Genomic DNA, 21,067 nt, shown 5'->3' on the forward strand with positions numbered 1-21,067 from the left:
CCCTTCAGTCTCTCCGCCAGTATCTTCGCAAAGATTTTATAATCATTGTTGAGTAACGATATAGGTCTGTAATTTTTCACACTAGTCAAGTCTTGGCCCTCTTTTGGGATCAATGATATGTTCGCTTCAGACCAAGTGTCTGGAATCCTTTGATCCCTTAAAACTCCATTGATCACCTCCTTTAGGAATGGTGCCAGCTCATTGGCCATAGTCTTATAAAATTTAGCTGTAAGTCCGTCTGGCCCTGGCGCCTTTCCTAAATTTGCAGATTGTATTGCCTTACTTATTTCCTCATCCGTTACTTCACTGTTCAGTTTATTTCTCCAAGCGTCCGAGATTTCTGGAAGTGTCATTTTCTCCAGATATGACGCTATTGAATCTTTATTTACTTCTTTCTTATTATACAGTTTAGCGTAGAATTTATAAAAGGCTCTACTAATGGTATTCTGTTCCAAATACGTTTTATCATCTTCACAAATTTTATTTATTGTTTTCTTTTCCCTTCTCTTCTTCAGTTGCCATGCCAGGTACTTCCCAGGTTTATTTGCACCCTCAAATGCTTTCTGATTCAGCCTTTTGAGATTCCACTCCAATTCTTTATTACTCATTGCTGTTAGCTGTTCTTGCAATATTTTAATTTCCTGGTATAATTTCTTTTTCCCTGGTCTCTTTTTTAACTGTATTTCCTTAGCTTTTATTTTCTCCTCAATCTCTTGTCTCTTCTCCTCTTTCTTCTTTCTTGCTCTACCATTTAAGTCCATTAGTATACCCCTTATAACCGCCTTATAAGCATCCCAAACTTTATCAGTTGGTACTTCTTTATTCACGTTATATTGTATGAAAAACTTTGTCTCTCTTCATATTTCCATATTCTCTTTTTCCTGTAACAAATCCTCATTTATTCTCCATGCTTTCCTTTTCCTCCTTTTCCCCAGCTTCCACATAATTGGGTTGTGATCTGAGCCTACCATCGGCATTATTTCTACATCTTTAGTCCATAACGCCAAATCTTTTGAGGCCCAGATCATGTCAATTCTTGATAATGTGGAGTGCCTTGCAGAATAAAAAGTAAACTGTCTGCTTTTAGGATACTCTCTCCTCCATACATCTTCAAGAGTCTCTTGTTGAATCAGCTCAAAAAAAAGCTTTGGTAATAGTCCTCTTTTCTTTTGTGCCATTGTAGTCTTTTTATCCAGTTCCAAATCTGTCACTCCATTGAAGTCTCCAGCAAGAATTATCTGGTCATATGAAAGATCATCTAAATGCTTCCTCAAATCCTCAAAGAAGCTCTCTTTTGCACCGTTGGGTGCATAGATTCCGACTACCAACACTCTCTTTAAATTCCAAGTACATTCCACTGCTACAAATCTGGCTTCCACATCTTTCATTATGAATTTTGGTTGCAGCTCCTCTTTTACATACAACACCACTCCTCTTTTTTTCTTACTTGAGGCCGCTACAAAGTCTTTGCCCAATTTTCCCAGTTTTAGATATTTTACATCCTGTTTTCGAATATGAGTCTCTTGCAAACAAACAATATCACATTTTTGTTTTAGTAGCCAGTGAAAAATATTTTTTCTCTTATTCGGTGAATTTAGTCCATTTACATTCCAAGATAACACTTTACACTCCATATTCATAATCTTGTTGGTAAGTCTTTTTCATTGTCCCTTATAAATCGCTCCATCTCCCGCTCAGATCTGATACGCTTTTTGGCGCCTCCAAATTCGAAGGACAAACCCTCTGGGAGCTCCCATCTGTACCTGATTTTCATGTCCTTCAGCATCTGGATTAGCGCTTTATATTTTTTCCGATCTAGTAACACTGATCTGGGTAGTTCCTTCATTATAATGATTGTCTTGCCATCGATCTCCAATGGATCTTGAAACTGTTTAGTCACAATCTTCTCTTTCATATTTCTTGTTGTAAATTGTACAATCACGTCTCTTGGTACTTTTCTCTGGGTTGCAATTCTCGAGTTCACACGATATGCCACATCTAGGATAGCCACAACATCCTCCTCCTCCTTCCCCAGGTATTCAGCTAACACCTCCGTCATCTGCTCTTGCGCTGTCTTTCCTTCCATTTCCGGCAGGCCGCGAAATCTGAGCTGCTTCTCCATATGTCTACTTTCCGCAACCGCCATCCTTCCCCTCATCAACCTCATCTCTGTTTGTTGCGTATCTGCTAAGTTCTCCATCGCTCCTTCTACTGTTTTAACTCTCTGCTGCGTCCCTTGTAATTCACTTTGTATTGTTTCCATACCTTTCTTCACTTCTGACATCTCCGATTTTACTTCTGACAGCTCCGATTTTACTGTCTGTTTAACCTCTTTGATCAGCTCCAATTTCATGTCTTTAAATTCTTTAATCACCTCCAAAAGTTTTTTATCCAGGTTTTCTATTGCCGATTGCCACTCTTTCTTCGACATCGTGGGGCTTGCTTTAGCTCGCTCCCACGAATCCGCTCTCTTCCTTAGCTCCGTGGCGTTAAATTTAGTACCTTTTTTTATTTCAAATGTCCCGGTCTTCTTGCATAAATTAATTTTAAAGGGTCCAAAATGTCGGGCGTCTTTTCTCTATGGTCTCTCTATGATTTTATAATCCAATATGGCCTACTTCCTTTTCCGCTGAAGCCGCGACCCTTCCCCTCTCAAAGATGGCGATTCCCTTCTTCCTGCCCTCCAGCAAGGACCGCTTCTCTCCAGCCGCTCTATTGTTGTTACGCACTTCCTGCCTCCCGTCTTCCCACAGCAGGTCTCGCGATGGTGTCTTTTTCTCACAGCTCCAAAGCCACAGGTATTCAAAACAATAATCCGATTTCTTTAATAACTTCTTTAAACTTAGTCTCTTTTCTAATACAACTCCTGCCGGAGCTTCCCCTCCTTTTCGCTAGTCTGTTGCAGTTTAAAAGTCTACTTTTTTTCCTCTCTGTTTTTATCAATCTGTCCCGTATCGGAAGATAGTGATCTTTACCTTCCCTTCACTTTCCTCGGGTTGTAATCGCTGTTTCGATTTCAAGTTCTCCTTTCCACTTCTTCCCCCAATCGAAGCTTGGGTATGTAGGTCTTATGCCAGCCGAATTGGCCCCAAAACTGCCGCAGAGATTGTAGCCGACCCGTCGCAAGGTGGGACCTCAAGGATCGGGAGGGGACCCGTTATGTAGAGCCCCCCCTCGTCCGAGATCTAACTCACCCTAGGGTCTTGAGCGTTCTTTGCCTGCTCTCCGCCTGAGAGCAGTCGGCCGCGGGCTATTTTTCACCCCGCCGGCCGCTTAAAACGGCAGTCCGGTCAGCTCCACAAATGGAGCTGCGTTAGACCTCCATGAATCCCCAAGCCGGAAGTTGAGAGGGACCCTGGTATATATTGGTTAAGAGACCCGCACTAAAACCCAGACTGCGCGCTAATTTCCCCATTAAAATAGAGCAGTTCTGGTAACACAGGTATGCCTGATCTTGAAGCTAAGCAGGGTCAGCCTTGGTTAGTAATTGGATGGGAGACCTCCAGTGAAGACCAGGGTTGCAGACGCAGGCAATGGCAAACCACCTCTTTTAGTCTCTTGCCATGAAAACCCCACCAGGGGTTGCCATAAGTCAGCTATGACTTGAGAGCACTCTCCACTCCACTCTAACTATAAAAGCTTTCAAACTACAGCTCTGTGAAGGTGTGATGCATAGAGATCACAAAGAATACTTTCCCATATCAAAAGGGTATTATTCATTCGCACAGAGATGAGAACTATTACAAAAATAAATAGAAATACTTAAGTCAGGTATATAAGAGCATATACACTCCTTTGATGGGTAGAAATATGAAGCACTAAGCAGTGCTGATCTTGCTTCAGAAAGGAATCCAGTCAAAGTCCAGAGTTAAAAGACTGAAAAATCTCCTTTACCTCACCAACATCTTCATCCTCTTCTTCCTCAATGCTGCTAATTCCAGCATCATCCAGTTGGTAGTCATAGACTAACCCCTCATCTGGGAACAGTAAACCAATCTGTGGGAGGGAAAAACAAGCTGCGAGCACCACAGTTTTCCTGAGGCTAACACAAAGAATATAATGTAGTGTAAGGATCGGTCAAGTAACCTTGAAAAGACTCCACTGTTAGTAAGAACTTTATTGAAAAGTTGCTAGTATGATCTTATTGGGTTGTTTGCCAGCAATGAGGGTACAAGCAAATATCAGGCATATATATCACTCAAAAGCTAACACTCCCCTTTGGCTAATCCCCCCCCTTTTCCTAAAGGCTGGCTAATTCCACTGGGAAACATCTGTGCAGGGGATGAGACACAGGGAGAGCTGATACACAGTGTTTCAAGGTTATGTAGGTTTCCTTTCCCATAGCCCAGATGCGAGAGCACAGTCTAGCAGAGATAACTTCAGGAACAAACAGTCTTATACCCTGTAAGAGTGGAAGAGACAGTTTACATTTCAGACACAGCATAACTTTCGCAGATAATCCTAACATCCAGCCCCAGCCCTCAGGCATGAGCATGGCAGATGCTGCAAGCCTTTGACATGCAAAGATGAAGCATGAGTGATGGAATTCCATCTGGATTCTGTTCCCCAAATCTCCCAGAATCAAGAAGTGTAGTAATTGCTTTGCCAAATAATACCCTTAAGAACAATGCAGTCACACACATTCTAGAAATGCAGGAGCCATATTGTTTCTATTGGGAAGAGATCAGTCTCATTTCCATAGCTTACCTGTTTGACTGACATTGTTGTCTTTAACCAAACACTGAAAGACACTCGGCTTTGGGCATCTCCGGTTGCACCAATACTCCAGATCAAAGCAAATATGAACCAAGGTTCAATAAGTTCACCAATACGAGCTATCTTCTCTGGGGGTATTCTTTTTATTCCCTGAAAATTCATTTTAAGCTTAAAGTTTTTCTAAAACCAATCATATCTTTGTTAATGATAACACAGAGAACATAAAATCAAAGCTTGTCGGCCACCTAAACCTCTCTCTTTGTTATTTCAGTATCTTCTTCTGCTAACAAAAACTGCTAAATTTAATTATCCCAATGTTTTGGAATTGCCATTGCACTCAGGGGTATGAACTATCCTGAGTGAAATAGCAACTGCTAAGTATAATCCTTTTGTACTGGTTAGGGTGTCAGACTAGGATCTGGAAGGCTCAGATTCAAATCCCTACTCTGTTATAAAGGTTGCTGGGTGACAATCATTCTCTCTCAGACTATTTTAACTCACAGGGATGTTTTGAAGATAAAATGTAGGAGGGGAGAATGGTGCACACTGCCCTGAGCTCTTTAGAGGAAAATCAGGATTAAAATGTACAAAATCAGTAAATAAATACATTGTACACACAGAATCATAGTAAACTGTAGTAACTGATTAAGGATGATGAATCCCAGTGTAATTGCCCACAACTTCTCTTAAATTGCAAAAGGTACTGAATTTTCTATCATGCATCTGTTCTACTGGGATCTCTGCCCAATTCAGTCAACCTCTCCAGGATGTTGGACAGCAGTACCTACAAAAATCCTACCTCAATTGGAATGAAGGGTTGAAAGAAACAGTCCAATAACTTGAGAAGACTCATTGTTAAGTTAAAGTCTGTGGAGGCAATTGTCTCCTTTACTGATTTCCGAACAAACATGATGGATTCCTGCATGGATTGATAAGATCCAGAGTTAACTTTTCAGATTTACTTGCAGCTTATACTTAGCTACTGGAATCCCTATGATGTCGAGTGTGCTCTAAACACTGTTCACCGCAAACAGAGAATGTACACTGTGATACAGAGAGAAACATAGCCATTGGCAGAGTTGCTACATGAACCTATTCCTGTCTTTTATATTAATGGTGATCTTCAACCTTTCCAGACCAAAGGTCTACCTTTGACACCCAGGGAGAAGTATAGGCCCCTCGGGAGATACAAGCCATGGTGAAAGGTCCCTGCAGCAATACAGGCTCATACTATAGGGGCTACCCATCTCAGACCTGCCCATCCACTTCTATTTCCTCCTCCTGCACTTCTGCAATGGACAAATCATTACCCATCTTTGGCACCATTGGCCAGGTCTGAACTGAATAGTCCCTGCAGCACTGGTAGAATTGCTGGGGCTTAGATCTGGCTATTCTACAGTGGCCTACAAGATAGTTCTCTCCCTGTTAATGTAATAACCAGTGATGTGGGTGGTTGTTTTCAGAGAATATCTGCTGATTTCACTATATTCAAGCATTAAAATGACCGATGAAGGGTATTCTTGATATAAACAAGGCTCAACATCATGTTTTGGAGCCATAGGCACCCCTGAGAACACATCACAGAGAAAAAACAACTTGCTGAGGACTAAGTCTAGTCTGATAATAAGGTAAAGACTAACTATTTTCATGAGAACTTGAAATCATTATTGAGGCTCTTTCCTATTACTTATATTAAAGGCTGATTTTTGTTAATGCAATAGAGATATACATAATTTGGAAGAGAAAGTCAATGACAGGTATTTATAATGCCATTTATCATTCTGGCCAAGAGTAGGATTTACAGTTTTATCTGTGAAAATACCTAAGTCTGAGTTGACCTCCATGGATATACAATTGTCAGAGTTTCATAACGTTCTGTATGGAACACAAAATACACAGAGCTCAAGAACTTTCCCATTGGAATCCCAATGAAAATGAATCAGAATTGTGCAAAAGTTTATCCTTTGCACAGGAAAAGTTCCTGATGAGTTGTATCTACTGGCCACTCAAAAACAACTGAAAGCAAATTTTATCGGTTTGCATTTGTTGGTAGGCTAAACCAAGGGCTGACTGACTGATTTCTTTACTGAATCAAAACACAGTACTAAAACTGCTATAGTAGCTCACCTCTAAGAATCTATCAAAAAGAGACTCCAGTTCCTCTGAGAATGGCTTTATAACATCTGGAATCTTCTTTAGCCAGCATTCTACAAACGGCTTCAGTCCCAAAATACTTGGCTCCAGGTATACCATGCCACACCGGGAGACAGTGGCAGGAGAGGCAACAGCTAAATCCTGTACTTCAAACATCATGGTCATTGCCTGGAAATCACAGGAAAGAAGCCAGTTTTCACCACAGCACAAAAAGTGCAAATTTGAATTGTGCAGCTTGTATTGTGAATGTGTGAAACCTAATCCCCAGGCCACACAGGTAATGTATTGATGAAAAATACAGTGAGTTAGATCTAGACTAAATTTGTCAATGACAGAGTTGAACTCTCCTTCCTCCCCCTTCCACAGCAGCCCACTGATCTCCACGAAATGCTGCTCTTTGGAGATGACATCCTGAGGAATGACATGAGGAGGTCATGCAGAAGTAAGAGGGAATCAGTAGAAATTACCAATTTAGGATCCAACCCAGTGTCAGCCAGCTGCATCTGGCATACATACCACATTTATGATGTTAAACATGCTACCTTGGGCACAAACTCCACTAAAATAAAATTATTTTCATTTTAATAAAATATTCTGTGTATGTCAGAAAAAAGGAAACTCCTCATTTATTTTTTTAAAAAGAAGAATCTTCAGGCTTGTTTTATATCTTTCTAAAAATTCATTTTGATTCAGCACTCTTTTCAGCTGTGAGACAAAAATGTTTCAAGAAAGGTTTAATAATAGTAACAGATGGGGCCAGATTATGCTTAACAGACAGTAATTTCTTTTGGGAAAAGGTTTGTTAACAAACATCAGGGTGACATGAAAGTCAGGGCAATTTGTGTGTCTGTGTATTTTATGACATTAGTGGTACAGTTAGGTAGTTTTAGACTTTGTCCATAATGGACTTATCTCTTACTTCTCTTTAGAGGCAATGTGAAAATGCAAAGCTACATCCTATGTTTTGGCCCCCCGCTGAGCCAGAAACTCTGCCCCGAAGTCTGGCCCTGATGATAATCACTGTGTGACATCCTAGGAACCCTGTCTACACTGCCTTGTGTTCTCTAATAGAAGAAAGTTAGGATATAAAAATAATAAATAAAATATGCATGTTAATACAAGTTAACAAAGAGAAATGTAAAAAAGATAAAGATACCTCAGTAAGCTTAATAATTTCACCAGAGCTAAGACACAACTTCTTGTTGTCATCCAGCACAGTGTTCATATTTTCTATCCAAACTGCATCAACTGGACCATCAAACATGTACCATTTCTTGTTGGTATCCCTGGCAATAGCTCCTACTCGGATGAGTGAGGAAAGAATACCATCTGTCCTGTGATGTAGGAAGGAGATAGGTAGGAGTCAAACTGACGGTTTTACAGTCTAACAATACTTTGTATAACATCTGAGACTCCACCTCCTCCACACCTTTTGATGCTATTCTAAATATATCTGTGGCCAGATTATAAAGTAGAATCTACTATCCCTAGGAGTAAAAATTCCCATTTAATAACTTGGTAGGAAAAAAAGTGAAGAATGAATACATACAGTCATTCATTTCCAGAAATGCAAAGACCAGTGGGAAAAGGGGTCCTGCATGCAGTCCAATAGTTTATCACCATCAATAAACTATCATTGCCATCCATTTAAATTGCTATAATTACTATTCATTTTTGTTTATCTGATATTGAGAAGGATATGTATTTTTATAAGATCAAAAGAAAATAGCATCCTTTGAAGCCCAGCTGGAGAGAACAGATGGTTTTATGCCTGTGAATGAGTTTTTTTAGATATTGTATTTTTTTGTCACTCTTCTATATTGGTATGCTGCCCTTTGGGCAAAAATTGCACTATAAATAAGCTGTCACATTTAAGCAGAATATGCTATAGAAAAATCTTCCATAAATATGCACTCTGGCCCAAGATTAGCAAGCTTCAGGGTAAATCGCAGGAAGTGTTTACATGGCATAGTTTCTTCTGAGTTCCTTTTGTAGGTTTAATATCTTTGTGCACTTCAGCTTTTTAACTAGCAAATGATGTCACTAGACAAGATGCTGAATACACATAATTGGATCTCCCATTATATATACTAATAGCCAAGTGGCCCTGATCTTTGGATACTTAAATCTTGGGACTGGAGTCATAAACAGACAAGATAGATCTTCCTACACACCTGAAAAATGCCCCAGGTTTGCAGAAAAATCTGAATTCTATAAAAAATGCACTGGGGGAGGGGTTAAAACCCAAAAATGATAAAAGGAGCACTTATAGCTTTAACCAGATGCCATCAGAGGCTGTTGTTAAACAACCATAACAGTTCAGCCAGTATTCCAGGTTTGGTTTCTGTCAGGAGAAGGCAGGGGAAGGGCCCTATCCTGGGTTTTTTTGGCCTTCGAGGGAGAACTCATTGGGACCAAGTCCATAATCAACCACCAGGCAACTTGATACCACATGACATTCATGACTCACCCAGACATGGCTGCTTGCTACTGTTCAACAGCAGCCCACCCCCACCCCCCACCCCACCACCAGGGTAGTGGTTAGCGTTTCCAGTCAAACACTCTCAGCCTAACCTTCCTATCAGGGTTGTTCTAATGATAATATGGAAGCAAGGAGAATGATGTAAGCTGCTTTAGGTCCCCATTGTGGAGAAAGGCAATATATAAATGAAGTAAATTAATAAATATAGATGAAGATGAGGGCAGATATAAGGTAAGTCATTTAGTGGGGTTGAAGAAGAGATGGAAGCAGGAAAAGGTGAGCAGATGGAGGCTGCCAGAAGGAAGGAAAGAGGAAATATTGTGGGGAAGGGATGCAGGGGAAAGTGAAGTACCCCCAGCAAGTCCTTGCAGGTTCCCCACCATGCAACTGGAGATGGCTCAGCCAGCACCATACAACTGGGCAGTAGGGAAGAGGCTGAAAAGGAGGAGGGGAAAAGTGAAGATGGGTAGATAAAGGTGGGTGGGAAGGAAGCAGCAAAAGGGGGAGAGGCTATGGGGGCCAGGGATGGGAAAGAGGACATGGTGGGGGACGGGAACTTAAGAAGTCCCCAGCAAGTTCTTGTGGGGCTCCTAATTGTTTCTATAAATGGCTAAATAGCAGCCTTAATAGTAGCCTATCAGGACCATGGTGCTGGGGGAAGGTCATTTTTAATACTTTCCCCATTCTATTTTCACAATATAAATGCCAACCCCCATTTGGAAGCTTCTTTTTGTCCTGATAAGAAAACTGTATGAATACACATATAATTTCTATCTTGGAGAAATATCAACAGGGTTTGGGGGCTATATGGTGGAAAAGTCCCCCTTCCTACCATGAACCTAGGATTGCCAACTGCAGGCTGAGAAATTCCTAGAGATTTAGGGCAATGTCTGGGGGCGGGGTAGAATTTGGGGAAGGATTTCATCTACTATCTATGGTATGCACAGAGCTTACCCTCTGTTGGGACTGAGCCTGACAATTCCTCATCAGAGGATGAGGACATCATGGTGGTAGATCTCATGGAGTACAAAACCATGACAGTCCCTGAGGTGCCTGGGCCCTTGGAACTGCCAGGGAAATTGTGGCCAGCTGTGGCTACTGGACCAGATGTCTTAGGAGCAGGAGCCACCACTAGACTCTGAGATGGCTGAGGGACCAAGTGGCCGACTGCTAAGGACCCTGCAGTCACCCCCAGAACCCCGAAAGAAGACAGAAAGCTTAGGAAGAGGCACAGCTCAGATGGCAGTGCATGCCTAGCTACCTGAGGCCTCTTTGCTGAACATAAGGCATCTGAAGACTTAGAGCCACCATAAGGCTTTGCAGGATGCTGGACAAGGTTTAGCTATAAGTACTTAAAGACTCCAGGTCACTGCTATGGATGCAGGTACTCACTCCTATAAATAGCCTCACTTCAGCTCTGGCTGTTGTGCAATCAATAGCTGTGATAGCACTATCTCTGTCCTCACACCTAGTCTGCCCTTGATGCCTGCTCACCCTGAGTCCCTGGCTGTGAACAGGACACTTTCTGAAGTTGCCATTTTCTCCAGGGGAACTGATCTCTATAGTCTGGAAAAACCCTGTAATTCCTAGAGAACTCCAGGACTCACCTGGAGGTTGGCAGTCCTACATGAACTCCAACCTTTCCTGGTTCCCATTTTAAGCTGGGATGATGATCCAACTCCATTTTGTGTAGAGGCTCAATAAAATAATGTGGAAATATTTGCAAATGCAAATAGATGTTAGGTACCCAGTTATTAGATTGTAGTGACCAGAACATCGATTTCACTTTTTGAGCAAAGCACAAAGAAGGACCAGTTAATAAGCATTCCAAGTCCCTGTGACTTCAATTGGTGAAAACTAAGTACATTGCTTAATGTTGGTAAGATTCTGCCCATCTGTTTCATCTTGCTATTGAGAAAGGCTTCCCAAAATTTCAATTTATATTGACATTTGTATTCCTAGAAAGGGGACAAGAACAGACGCACAAGCCTTCTAGAAAGGGAGACAGATGTTTGCCTTTTACCATTCATGAGTTAACAAATCAAACTCTCCATACAGCTGGCCCATTGTAATAGATTTGGGATTCAGTATATAATAATTGACGGCTTCATAGTTTCCACCACTGACGGATGGCCGGCCTTTCAAAGATGTCATTGCAGCTGCCAAAACTTTATAACACTGAAGGGGGAAAAAAACAGTGCAACAATATGAAATGCTGTGGTATCTATTACAAGACTGAACACAAAGGCAATGCAAACTCACCATGCATCTATAATAATAAAGAATGCAAAGTGGCAATAATTCAAAGGAGTTTGCCCAGGTATTTGACAAGGTTGAGGAAACATGGTTGATTGATCACAAAGGTGGAAACTGGCTACTTTCTTCTTGAAACATCATACTATAGAAATCTCACTAAACAAGAGAAGGCTAAAAGTCACCTGTACCTGCCTTAATGAGGCTCTTCCATGGTAGAGGTAAGTTCAGCATATCAGTTTTAATATCCAATGCTTGTATTTTAAAGGTCTCCAATGTATGCTGCTACTGAACTTAGCAAGAAACTTTGTCTTTTGGTCACCATAATCTCTCTTACCCCATTAGCTTAAGCATAAAAGGAGACAGGAAATTCTTATGCCACACGGATGTTAGTGCTGGGGGGAAATGTCGAAGACTATCTTCCTATCCTTTGCTGGGACATTACACTGAATGTCCTGCAGACCTTACCTTTGTTTTCCCAGAGCCTGCAGGTCCCACGAGCATGAGACCATGCCGCACCACAGTTGTTTCATACAGCTGGATGCACTTTGTCACAAAACCTGGAGCAAGCAAGATTCAGAACAAGAATAACCATAACAGTTTCATTAAGTGACCTGCAGGTGTGTGAATAACAGCACCAATTGACTAAAATAGCCATGGATCCTACCTCAGCCAGTTCTGTATATGGCACCAAAGCACCAATGAAGAAGCATATTAGTTTTTTTCATTAGATACAGAGGAAATTTTTGACATGGCATACAGTGGAACTACTCACTTTACAACATATATTTCATAATCCAAGTGGTATATATGAAATGTGTGTATGTGTATATTTATGCATAGTCACATAATGAATGACATCATTCCATGTGTATTCTCTAACTTTCATTGCCTACAACTTTAGTCGTGTGTCACAGGTACTTGTATCTGAACAAGGGAGCTTTGACTCTTGAAAGCTTATACCCTGAAAATCCTGTTGGTCTCTAAAGTGCCAGTGGACTCAAATCTTGCTGTTTTACTTAAACTTTATGATACATAAAGGTTTCCTGACTGCTGTGGCTCTTATTTTGCTCAGTAAGCTATCTGATAATATACCTATTTTCTAATGGAAGCATTTTGAAAATCTAGTTTATTTATTTAAAATATTTATGTTCATTTTTCTCCCAGGCAACTGGACTGAAGGCAGATAAAAACAAAGTCCTGGGGCACATGGTCAGAGCCGAAGATTAAAAGGAGAGTCCACGGATAGAAGGGCTGGTATTACTCCTTCAGCATGATTTGATGTCTTCCCCTCCAATCTTTTAAAATGCTAGAGCTGCAGAACATAGTACAACAAAAAGAGTTAATTTTGTTTCCACTCACCATCAACATCCTTCAAGTTGTCTTTACGACATGCTCTGTGAATTGCTTCCTCCAGGATGCCATAGTCAATAGTCTCTTCTTTGATCATGGGAAACAAGTCAGAAATTATACCATTGAAAAGTTTGAGGTCATCCTGTAGGAACTTAGGGACATTGACATCCTTGATGGCCCTTAGACAAATAAGTTCCTGCAAACAGTTAAGAACTGTACATTAAAATAAACACAGCAAAACAAAATGTTTCCTTTACTACTCAAACTACACATTATGATTTTTAACATGCTGGATGCAGGTTCCTCAGACCCAACTAGCTTTCCCACAGGCATAAAGCACCTGCAGGGAACTACTTTTCAAAGAACTGCAGAGGCTGCAACATGGGGGTGGGAATGGGCTCCTGGTCTCCCCACGGTGTTGTTTTCCTGAGACAAAAGTTATTTGCCCCGTTTTGGAGCTGCATGTGCAGTATTCTGTTCTGCAGAATGTAGTGGTAACAACTGTACATGTAAATCTTGATTATCTGGAAAGGCTCTGCAAGTAAAAAGGGTATATGGCATTTCAAAATTGTTTCCTTGGTCATTGCCATACAGTGCACAAACACATGTTATTGACAATGCATGTGGAGTCATTTCTAGTGAGACAATCATGCACTTGCCTCATCCATTGTTGGATTTTCTCTTTTAAGGTTGCCAGCAGCTGAAATCACAGTCTTTACAGCTCTCATTCCAAAGTCATAGTGATCCTGTAGCAGATATATGATAAATGGCAATAATGGAAATTAGAATGTCAATAGAACAGCAAGAATTCAATCAGTCATGCAAAAGGAAGGAAAATCTGTCCATTTCCTCCACTATCTGTAGCCCAGTTCTTTTCTTAGATAAGGAGTGAAATATTTTAAATAGTTATAAAATATAAAATAGTTATACTTTAAAATTTTAAATTCAACTAAGGACTTCTATATGAGATAGTATTGTAGTCTGTCTCGCAATGCCTCCCTTTTTTACTGCAATGCCCTCTACCTTTGTAACCCCCCCCCCCTTTTCATTACGGTATGCCATGTCTTAGGTCTTCATTTGCATTGTTTTCCAGTTCTGTAATCCTAGTCCTATTGCATTGTTTATTGGAGGTCTTTGCTGTGTGAATTAATTTTCATATTTAGTGACCTGCAGTCTCAGTGAGAAAGGCAGTCGATAAATGAAGTTGACATTAATAAAAACAATAATTGGTAATAAGATCATTAGAAGTTCCTGCAATTGTTCTTGAGCCCATCTGTCCCTGCAGAGTAATTCTTGGCACCAACAAAGGCTACGTTCAGATATTGTGGTGGTGGAATGTGTCCTCAAGTCAGAGTTGACTTATGGCAACTCCTGCTGAGGTTTTCATGGCAAGAGACTATTGTCTGCCTCTGCAACCCTGGTCTTTGTTGGAGGTCTCCCAGTAAAATTACTAACCAAGGCTGACCCTGCTTAGCTTCTGAGATCTGATGAGATCAGGCTCACCTGGGCTATCCCAGATATTTAGATATTACTTTTAAACCATATTAAGAGAATACATGCATGAATCCAGATTGTTCTGGGGCTCACACATATACTTCATTCGTCTATCCTTTTCTTCTCTCTTCTTACATGGAGAACTTTGGTTAGAAACAAAGTTTGGTTGCCCATGATTTATGAATGCAGGTATATAGGCTAACCTGAAGTGCCAGCTACCCACTGCAAAAAACCAGGATTGTAAACTTGGATTCAATACTGTCTTAGAATCTCAGTTTGTAGGGGGGAAGCTGGGACTGAATAGGGACTATGAATGGTTATCACATTACCACAGGTAACAGATTTCCTTTACAGAGGTGGGGTCTGGGGGAGCTCAGTGGTACCTGGCGTGGGCTTTCGGGAACCACAGATCTCTTTGTCAGATGCATCTGGCAGGGAGAGCTGTGATTATCGAAGGCCCATACTGCATTGGAATTGGATGGTCTAGCTGTTTGGCTTCTACAAACTAACAGGGCAAACTCCTTTGAAGCCAACTGATACACACACCAAAAGGAGATGTTTACATATACTAGCAAAGGAATGTTTTGATTGCTCCCTCCCCTCCCCCCCTAATTGCCTCTTCCCTCTGCTCTTCTGTGTTTGACCAGTCTCTGTATCAGGCATCTGACGAAGAGAACTTGATTCTCGAAAGCTTATGCTAAAATAAAATTGGTTAGTCTTAAAGGTGCTACTGGACTCTAAATGGCTAAAGATACTGACCTGAGAACTAAGCTGTTCTGAAGACAGTTTGAATGTGGTAGTGATCTTTTTTGCCAGGACTTTGGCTTCATTGAACCCAAAAGAATACAGAGAAATCTCAGCTATCATAGAGTAATCTGGAACCATCATAGCCACAGGACGAAAAAGAGCCTGAAACACAAGATGCCATGTACATCTATGTTTAGCAAGTCTTAGGTATAGATATGAGGAAATTTAAAAACAATTTGGATGAAAGAAGTAATCAACATTATTAGCAGCCCTAAATCTGCATCTTGTAGACAGGGGCTTGGATCCGTCTGAGTCTTTCTGCAGACTTTCCACCCACAGAGCATGACTTTCTCATCTTCCACTCCCACCAAAGCCCAAAATGTAGCCCAAAATGCTGTACTTGGCAGAGCACCATTTGGGGGAGCATGTGGTACTGCAGCAGCAGAAGAGAGGCGAGAAAGTCATGCATTGCAGGCAGAAATAATTCAATCCACAACAATGCTCCAGTGGATCCAAACCAGAATCTGTGTAAATAGCAGTATCTAGAAAGATATCTCTTATTTAACTGTGGTGAAATAGGAAGGCCAGCAATATGTGGGCATCCTCCCTCACTGAGGCCTTCTGCCATTGTTTCATCTGTTGCTGGGGGCTCCCCTTGGCCTCAGATATAGGAAATACAAATGGGTTGCCTCACCCAGAACTTTCTCTTGCCTTGGTGGAGGGTGATTCTTAGCAGCAGAGCCTCCTTTCTTCTCCTCCCTGGCTGGGTGCTGGAAACCTCTTTGATATCCCTCCCTCATTAGGTGCTTCCCAGCCCTGTCCCTTAGCACTCGTATAAGTTGATTATACCTGACCAGGGGAAGCTAACATGATTGTTAGAATTTGGGTATCTCTTCTAGCAGTGTGTGATCCAGGTCCAGGATTTGGAAAAAAAGCTCAATTTTAGCCAATGCAGCTAAATCTGGCTTTCCTAGATCAAATGAGAGAATTTTAGACCTAATCTGGGATAAATCTGGAACTCGCAGCTTAAGCCTCTTGGCTGACTGTTTCCCCTGGCATCTCCCACATTTTTTCCAAGAGGGTGGAGGAGGAAGGGGGAGTGAGGCAGAGGCAGAGGCAGGACAAATGAGGGGCCAATTCATGCAGGAGCTCTGCTTGTCTGTCTGACTTCTAGGAGTACTTTGGTTTGATGTTGGTCCCCTTGCTTCACTTTGGTTCTGCAGGAATTCCATTCCCTTACTTCAGTCGGTTGTGGTAGAACTGATGATTCTCTGATGTGATGTGATGTGCTGGTCCTCTTGCTTCACTTTGGTTTTTGAGGGATTCACTTCCCATGCTTCAATTTGGCTCTGTTGGGCTTTCTCAGGGTTGACCTTGCATTTGGGAGTGTGTCTCTGGCCCATGGCAGCACTGCCCCTGTTGGTTTGGCCTGAGACCATGCTTGGAAATGTTTCCTCCATAGGAAACGATGGAGAGTGGATGGATCACCTTATTCAGGGGCCAGAGAATTGAAGCCTGGGGTCCAATTTTCCTGAAAGTTGGGTGGTCTTTAGAGGGCAGTGTTGGCCCCAGCTGTGGCTGCCCTCCTGGGTTGCTGCTTCATTGTGTTGTTCCCACCCCCTTTGGGGATAAGCCTTCTTCCTCGGCCTCAGAGTTAGGGGAGGGGAGGGGGTTGCTTCACCTTATTCCTCCTCATACCCAGTTGCATGTGCCTCTCCTCCTCCCTGGTCACATCAACACTGCTCATCCTCGGCTTCCCGGGAGACTTGCCTTTATTACCCCCAGGTGCCCCTGCCCTTCCATTCCCTCCACCCACCAGACCCCGTAGGCGTGTGCTCTTTCCCTCCACCAATTACCCTCCTCTGTGGGTGTGCGCTTCCCTTCCCGCCACCAGTCGTCAGTAGGCTCTGTTGAGCGGTGGACCGGCCCTTCAATGGAGGCTGGCTCCTCCCCTTCCCACCTCCGGCCTCAGCATCTCCCTGCTATGCCTTGTGCCCTCTGGCTCTGTAGCTGCCCTCTGCCACCCTGGTAGAGCCCACCTTTCCCTGGCTACCCTAGAACCCATGCCCTGTGGGAGTCCCAGGCATGGGGCTCCTGCTGCCCAGTTGGCATCTCCAGTGTTGTCCTAGCTTCATCTGGCAGGAGGCAGGCCTCCTCCATTGGCTCCGGTCTCTTCGTCCACGCTAGTGCGTTCCTGCTTCATCCCAGCTGATCAGTGGCCAGGCTGCTCTTGGCGACCAGGCCGCTCTCGGTGGCCAGAGGCTCCGCTGTCACCTCCTGCAGCATCTCCTGCACTCCACCGGTTGCTATCTCCCTCATAGACCAAGGTAAGGCAGGCACTGGAGCCATTGGAGCCAAGGGGTGCGGCAGCAACCCCTGCTAATCTGGCATGGGCTTCCCGACTGGACAAGCAGTTAGAAGTAGGTTCCCGGCAAATCTGATGGGATAGGCCTCCCCGATAAGTTTACCCATAGAGAATAAGGCCAGATAAATCCAGAATTCTCTAATCTGTCCAAACTGGATCAGAAATTTTTCCCCCTGGATTTCAGGAATCCTGGATGTTTTTTGGATCCCTGAAACCCAGATCCAGATTTCTTGGAATTTTTTTTGGTTCACACCCCTAATCCTTTCTTATACTATTGTCCATTGTTAAATTTCCCAATTTTTCTCCCAAGTGGACTGATCATGGATTGTACATGAAATATGCAGCTTGTTCCTGACTGCAATATCTCACCATGTTCAGCATCATTACCTTTAAGTTATCGGGTAATTCAGTACGTCCTGCATAGCCAGGGTTCATTGTGATGAAGACTGCACAAGATGGGACCAGTGGAATCTCAGCTCCTTCAAAAATGAAGCGATCCACCTAGTAAGTAAAAACATGATTGCTACTTCTCACTAAGTAAGTTGAAAGCATCTTTGGTTCCAGTGAAAAAAGCTATCCCAATGAATCCCCAGATAGTTGGTCTGACTGCACGGATTCAAATGAGCAGTTCGCATCTGTGAATAGAATCCCTTGCAACCCAGTTTAGATGCAGCAATGTTTCTTCTCTCATCCTAACCATATCATCATAATCATAAATATATTTATTCCTTCACTTGAGCAAATCTGTGGATATTTATTATTGTTGTTGTTTATTTATAGTCCACCTTTCTCACTGAGATCCAAGGTGGATTATATACTGCAAGTGAATACACTATAATCAATAGGCAGGACAAACACAACCTGACCAGCAGTTAGGACATTCAATGAAAACAGAAACAACAGGATATGGCAGCCACACATTTGAAAACTATCATAAAGCCATAGATGAAACTTTTCTGAAGTAAAGTATAAGTGATTTACATGTCCTCTTTAGCAAATTCAATCTACCCAATAGGAGCGTATCTACATCAGCAAACAGTACCCAATAGCCATGAACAAACCAGTCAGATTTTTGTGCAATTCCAAGAAATCCCCAGGTTTGCCAAAAAATCTGAAACACACACACACATACTCATACACACATTGGGGGATTAACCCCTCCCCCCCAAAAAAACGACAGATGCAGTGCCTATAGTTTTTTTAAAAAAGAATGCCCTCAGCAGCCATTTGTAGGCAACCAAACAGTACTGCCAGCCTTCAAATCTTGATTTCTGTCAGCAACGGCAGATGGCAGGACTCTTTCCAGGTCTGTTTTGGACTTGTCACATAACTTGCACGACTCATCCAGGACTGGCTGCTTGCTACTCTTCAACAACAGCCACCCCACAAAAGTCAGGATGGTGTAGTGGTTCAAGTTTCGGACTAGGATCTGAGAGAGTCCCAGTTTCAAATCTCCACTATGCCATGGAAGCTCACAGGGTGACCTTGGGCTAGTCACCCACTCTCAGCCTAAGCTACCTCACAGGGTTGTTGTGAGGATAAAATGGAGAAAGGAAAATGATGTAAGCTGAAGACAGGGGAGCCAATAAAGGTAGGTTGGCTGGAGGGAGGGAAGGAGAGAAGGAAGTAGGAAAAGGGGGCTATCAGGGTAGAGAAAGAGGAAATAGTGGGGGAAGGGAAAATGATATTCCCCCCAAAGAAATCCTTGGTGGCTATTTTATTATTATGAGGAGACTATTTCTTCAGCTACAAACATCTTCCCAGTATTTCCATGTTTTTAGCAAATTGGCAACAAAAAGACCATGTGATATAGGTCAAGTATTTTTAAAAGTTTGATTTTTATAAATAAGTACCAGTTTCAGATAATGAAGAAATACAGAGGAAATCTGATGATAAAACAAACTTAAACAATCAAAAGTTGTTACCAGTTCTTGAGAAAAATTGAACAGGGGACTCTGCCAAATGTTACTGGACTTCTCATAAGGGTTTATAAAAACCTGGCCCTTCTTGCATATATTATGGTTTTGGTCATACCTACCACTGATGCCAACACAGAAACATTTCTTGCCCTGGAATGCAACCTCTTTAGCAATAATTAAGCAGTGACAATATCCATTTGTTAGTTTTATTTACTTCAGCCTTGTTTATTTTGAATTTTGTACAATCATGGAAACAGAACTACAAAATTGCATTGTTTTCAGCATTTGGACAGCTGTTTGTGGTTTGCTATTGAAACTAGATTTCCAAATAAAGGTACTGTAAAAAGGCCATAGTCTCACATGAATCGGTGAGCATCCATTTGATGATGAGTCAAAGGAGCAAGAAGCCCCTTCCTTCCAACTGTTACCACCACACCCTGAAAACAGAAACTTACCCTCTGCTGCTGTGCCTTCTGAATGGTTGTGATCTGTTGTGCTACTACGGACAACACTTCAATGTCAATGCGGTTGAACTCATCAAAGCAAGCCCAGGCTCCTGAGCTGAGCATATAAAATAAAGGCAATGTCAAGAATGTACATAGGTAGAATTTTCTATTTATAAAGCAATTACATCAGTCTTAAAAGTTATAGGGTATGAGAGAAGAAAGAGAGAAAATGAGTATTGCAATAATATCTTCTGGTCTGATGGGTATGTGAGTGTATAGGAGCCATATGTAAGAAAGCATCTGTATCACCGGGGTCATATTAAACACAGTAGGCTGCATACTTTTTAAAAAATTGTTTGTCCATAGTTCCGTAGGTGTGAGTTGTGAAACTGAGAGTGTTGTCCCCAAATCTGATGCATGAAGATAAATACTTGAAATGAGATCTTCTTATAACTAAACAAGTGGTGGTGGAAGGTGCTATCAAGTCACAGCTTACTTATGGCGGCCACTGCTATGGTTTTCAAGGCAAGAGAGTAACGGAAGTGGTTTGCCATTGCCTGCCTCTGCAAATCTGGTCTTTATTGGAGGTTCTCTCATCCAATTACTGATCAAGGTAGACCATGCATAGCTTCTGGCTTGCCTGGGCTATCCAGGTCAAGGCAGCTACATAAGAACACTACTGTAAAACATCTAAGCCTTACTCCAGCATACAAGCAAATTATCCTACTAATTATACCACCTATGTGATGCCAATTGATAAGTGAACATCCAATGAACAATGCATTAGGACTAGGATAACAAAACTAGAAAACATGGAAAACAAACAACAACCCTCCTGCCAAAGGCATGACAAATCATAACACAGAAAGTCGGTTATAAAGATAGAAGAAAACACAGTAAACAGACTGCAATCTTATCTGTTAGAGCAGCAACTTGGTTGGGGTTCTGCAAACTGCAAAGCAGAATTATTTAGGAGCACCTTTGACACTGCCAACTAATTTTTAGTTACATATGTTTGTTAGTTATTTACAGAATTTTAATGCTACTTTCTGCAATCTTGAGTTTAGTTTCCGAGAAAGATGAGTTCAAAATATTATAATTTAATGAATAATAAAAATTTATCTTGAGCAGGCCTGTC

General features: G+C 41.9%; 1 protein-coding gene across 1 annotated transcript in view; it reads right to left on the reverse strand.

Moving 5' to 3' along the window:
• Positions 1-21,067, reverse strand: part of DNAH1 (dynein axonemal heavy chain 1) — a 295,393-nt gene that overhangs the window by 112,214 nt on the left and 162,112 nt on the right. Inside the window, exons 30-42 of the mRNA XM_054976957.1 lie at positions 19,939-20,044; positions 17,952-18,065; positions 15,212-15,361; positions 13,618-13,704; positions 12,968-13,154; positions 12,074-12,165; positions 11,376-11,530; positions 8,027-8,204; positions 6,844-7,038; positions 5,516-5,635; positions 4,708-4,866; positions 3,900-3,996; positions 2,213-2,220 (exon numbers count right to left, since the gene is read on the reverse strand). Coding sequence (XP_054832932.1) covers positions 2,213-2,220; positions 3,900-3,996; positions 4,708-4,866; positions 5,516-5,635; positions 6,844-7,038; positions 8,027-8,204; positions 11,376-11,530; positions 12,074-12,165; positions 12,968-13,154; positions 13,618-13,704; positions 15,212-15,361; positions 17,952-18,065; positions 19,939-20,044 — 1,648 coding nt within the window. The remainder of the gene's footprint in view (positions 1-2,212; positions 2,221-3,899; positions 3,997-4,707; positions 4,867-5,515; positions 5,636-6,843; positions 7,039-8,026; positions 8,205-11,375; positions 11,531-12,073; positions 12,166-12,967; positions 13,155-13,617; positions 13,705-15,211; positions 15,362-17,951; positions 18,066-19,938; positions 20,045-21,067) is intronic.

Source organism: Eublepharis macularius, chromosome 4 (genome assembly GCF_028583425.1).
Source record: "Eublepharis macularius isolate TG4126 chromosome 4, MPM_Emac_v1.0, whole genome shotgun sequence".
NCBI lineage: Eukaryota > Metazoa > Chordata > Lepidosauria > Squamata > Eublepharidae > Eublepharis > Eublepharis macularius.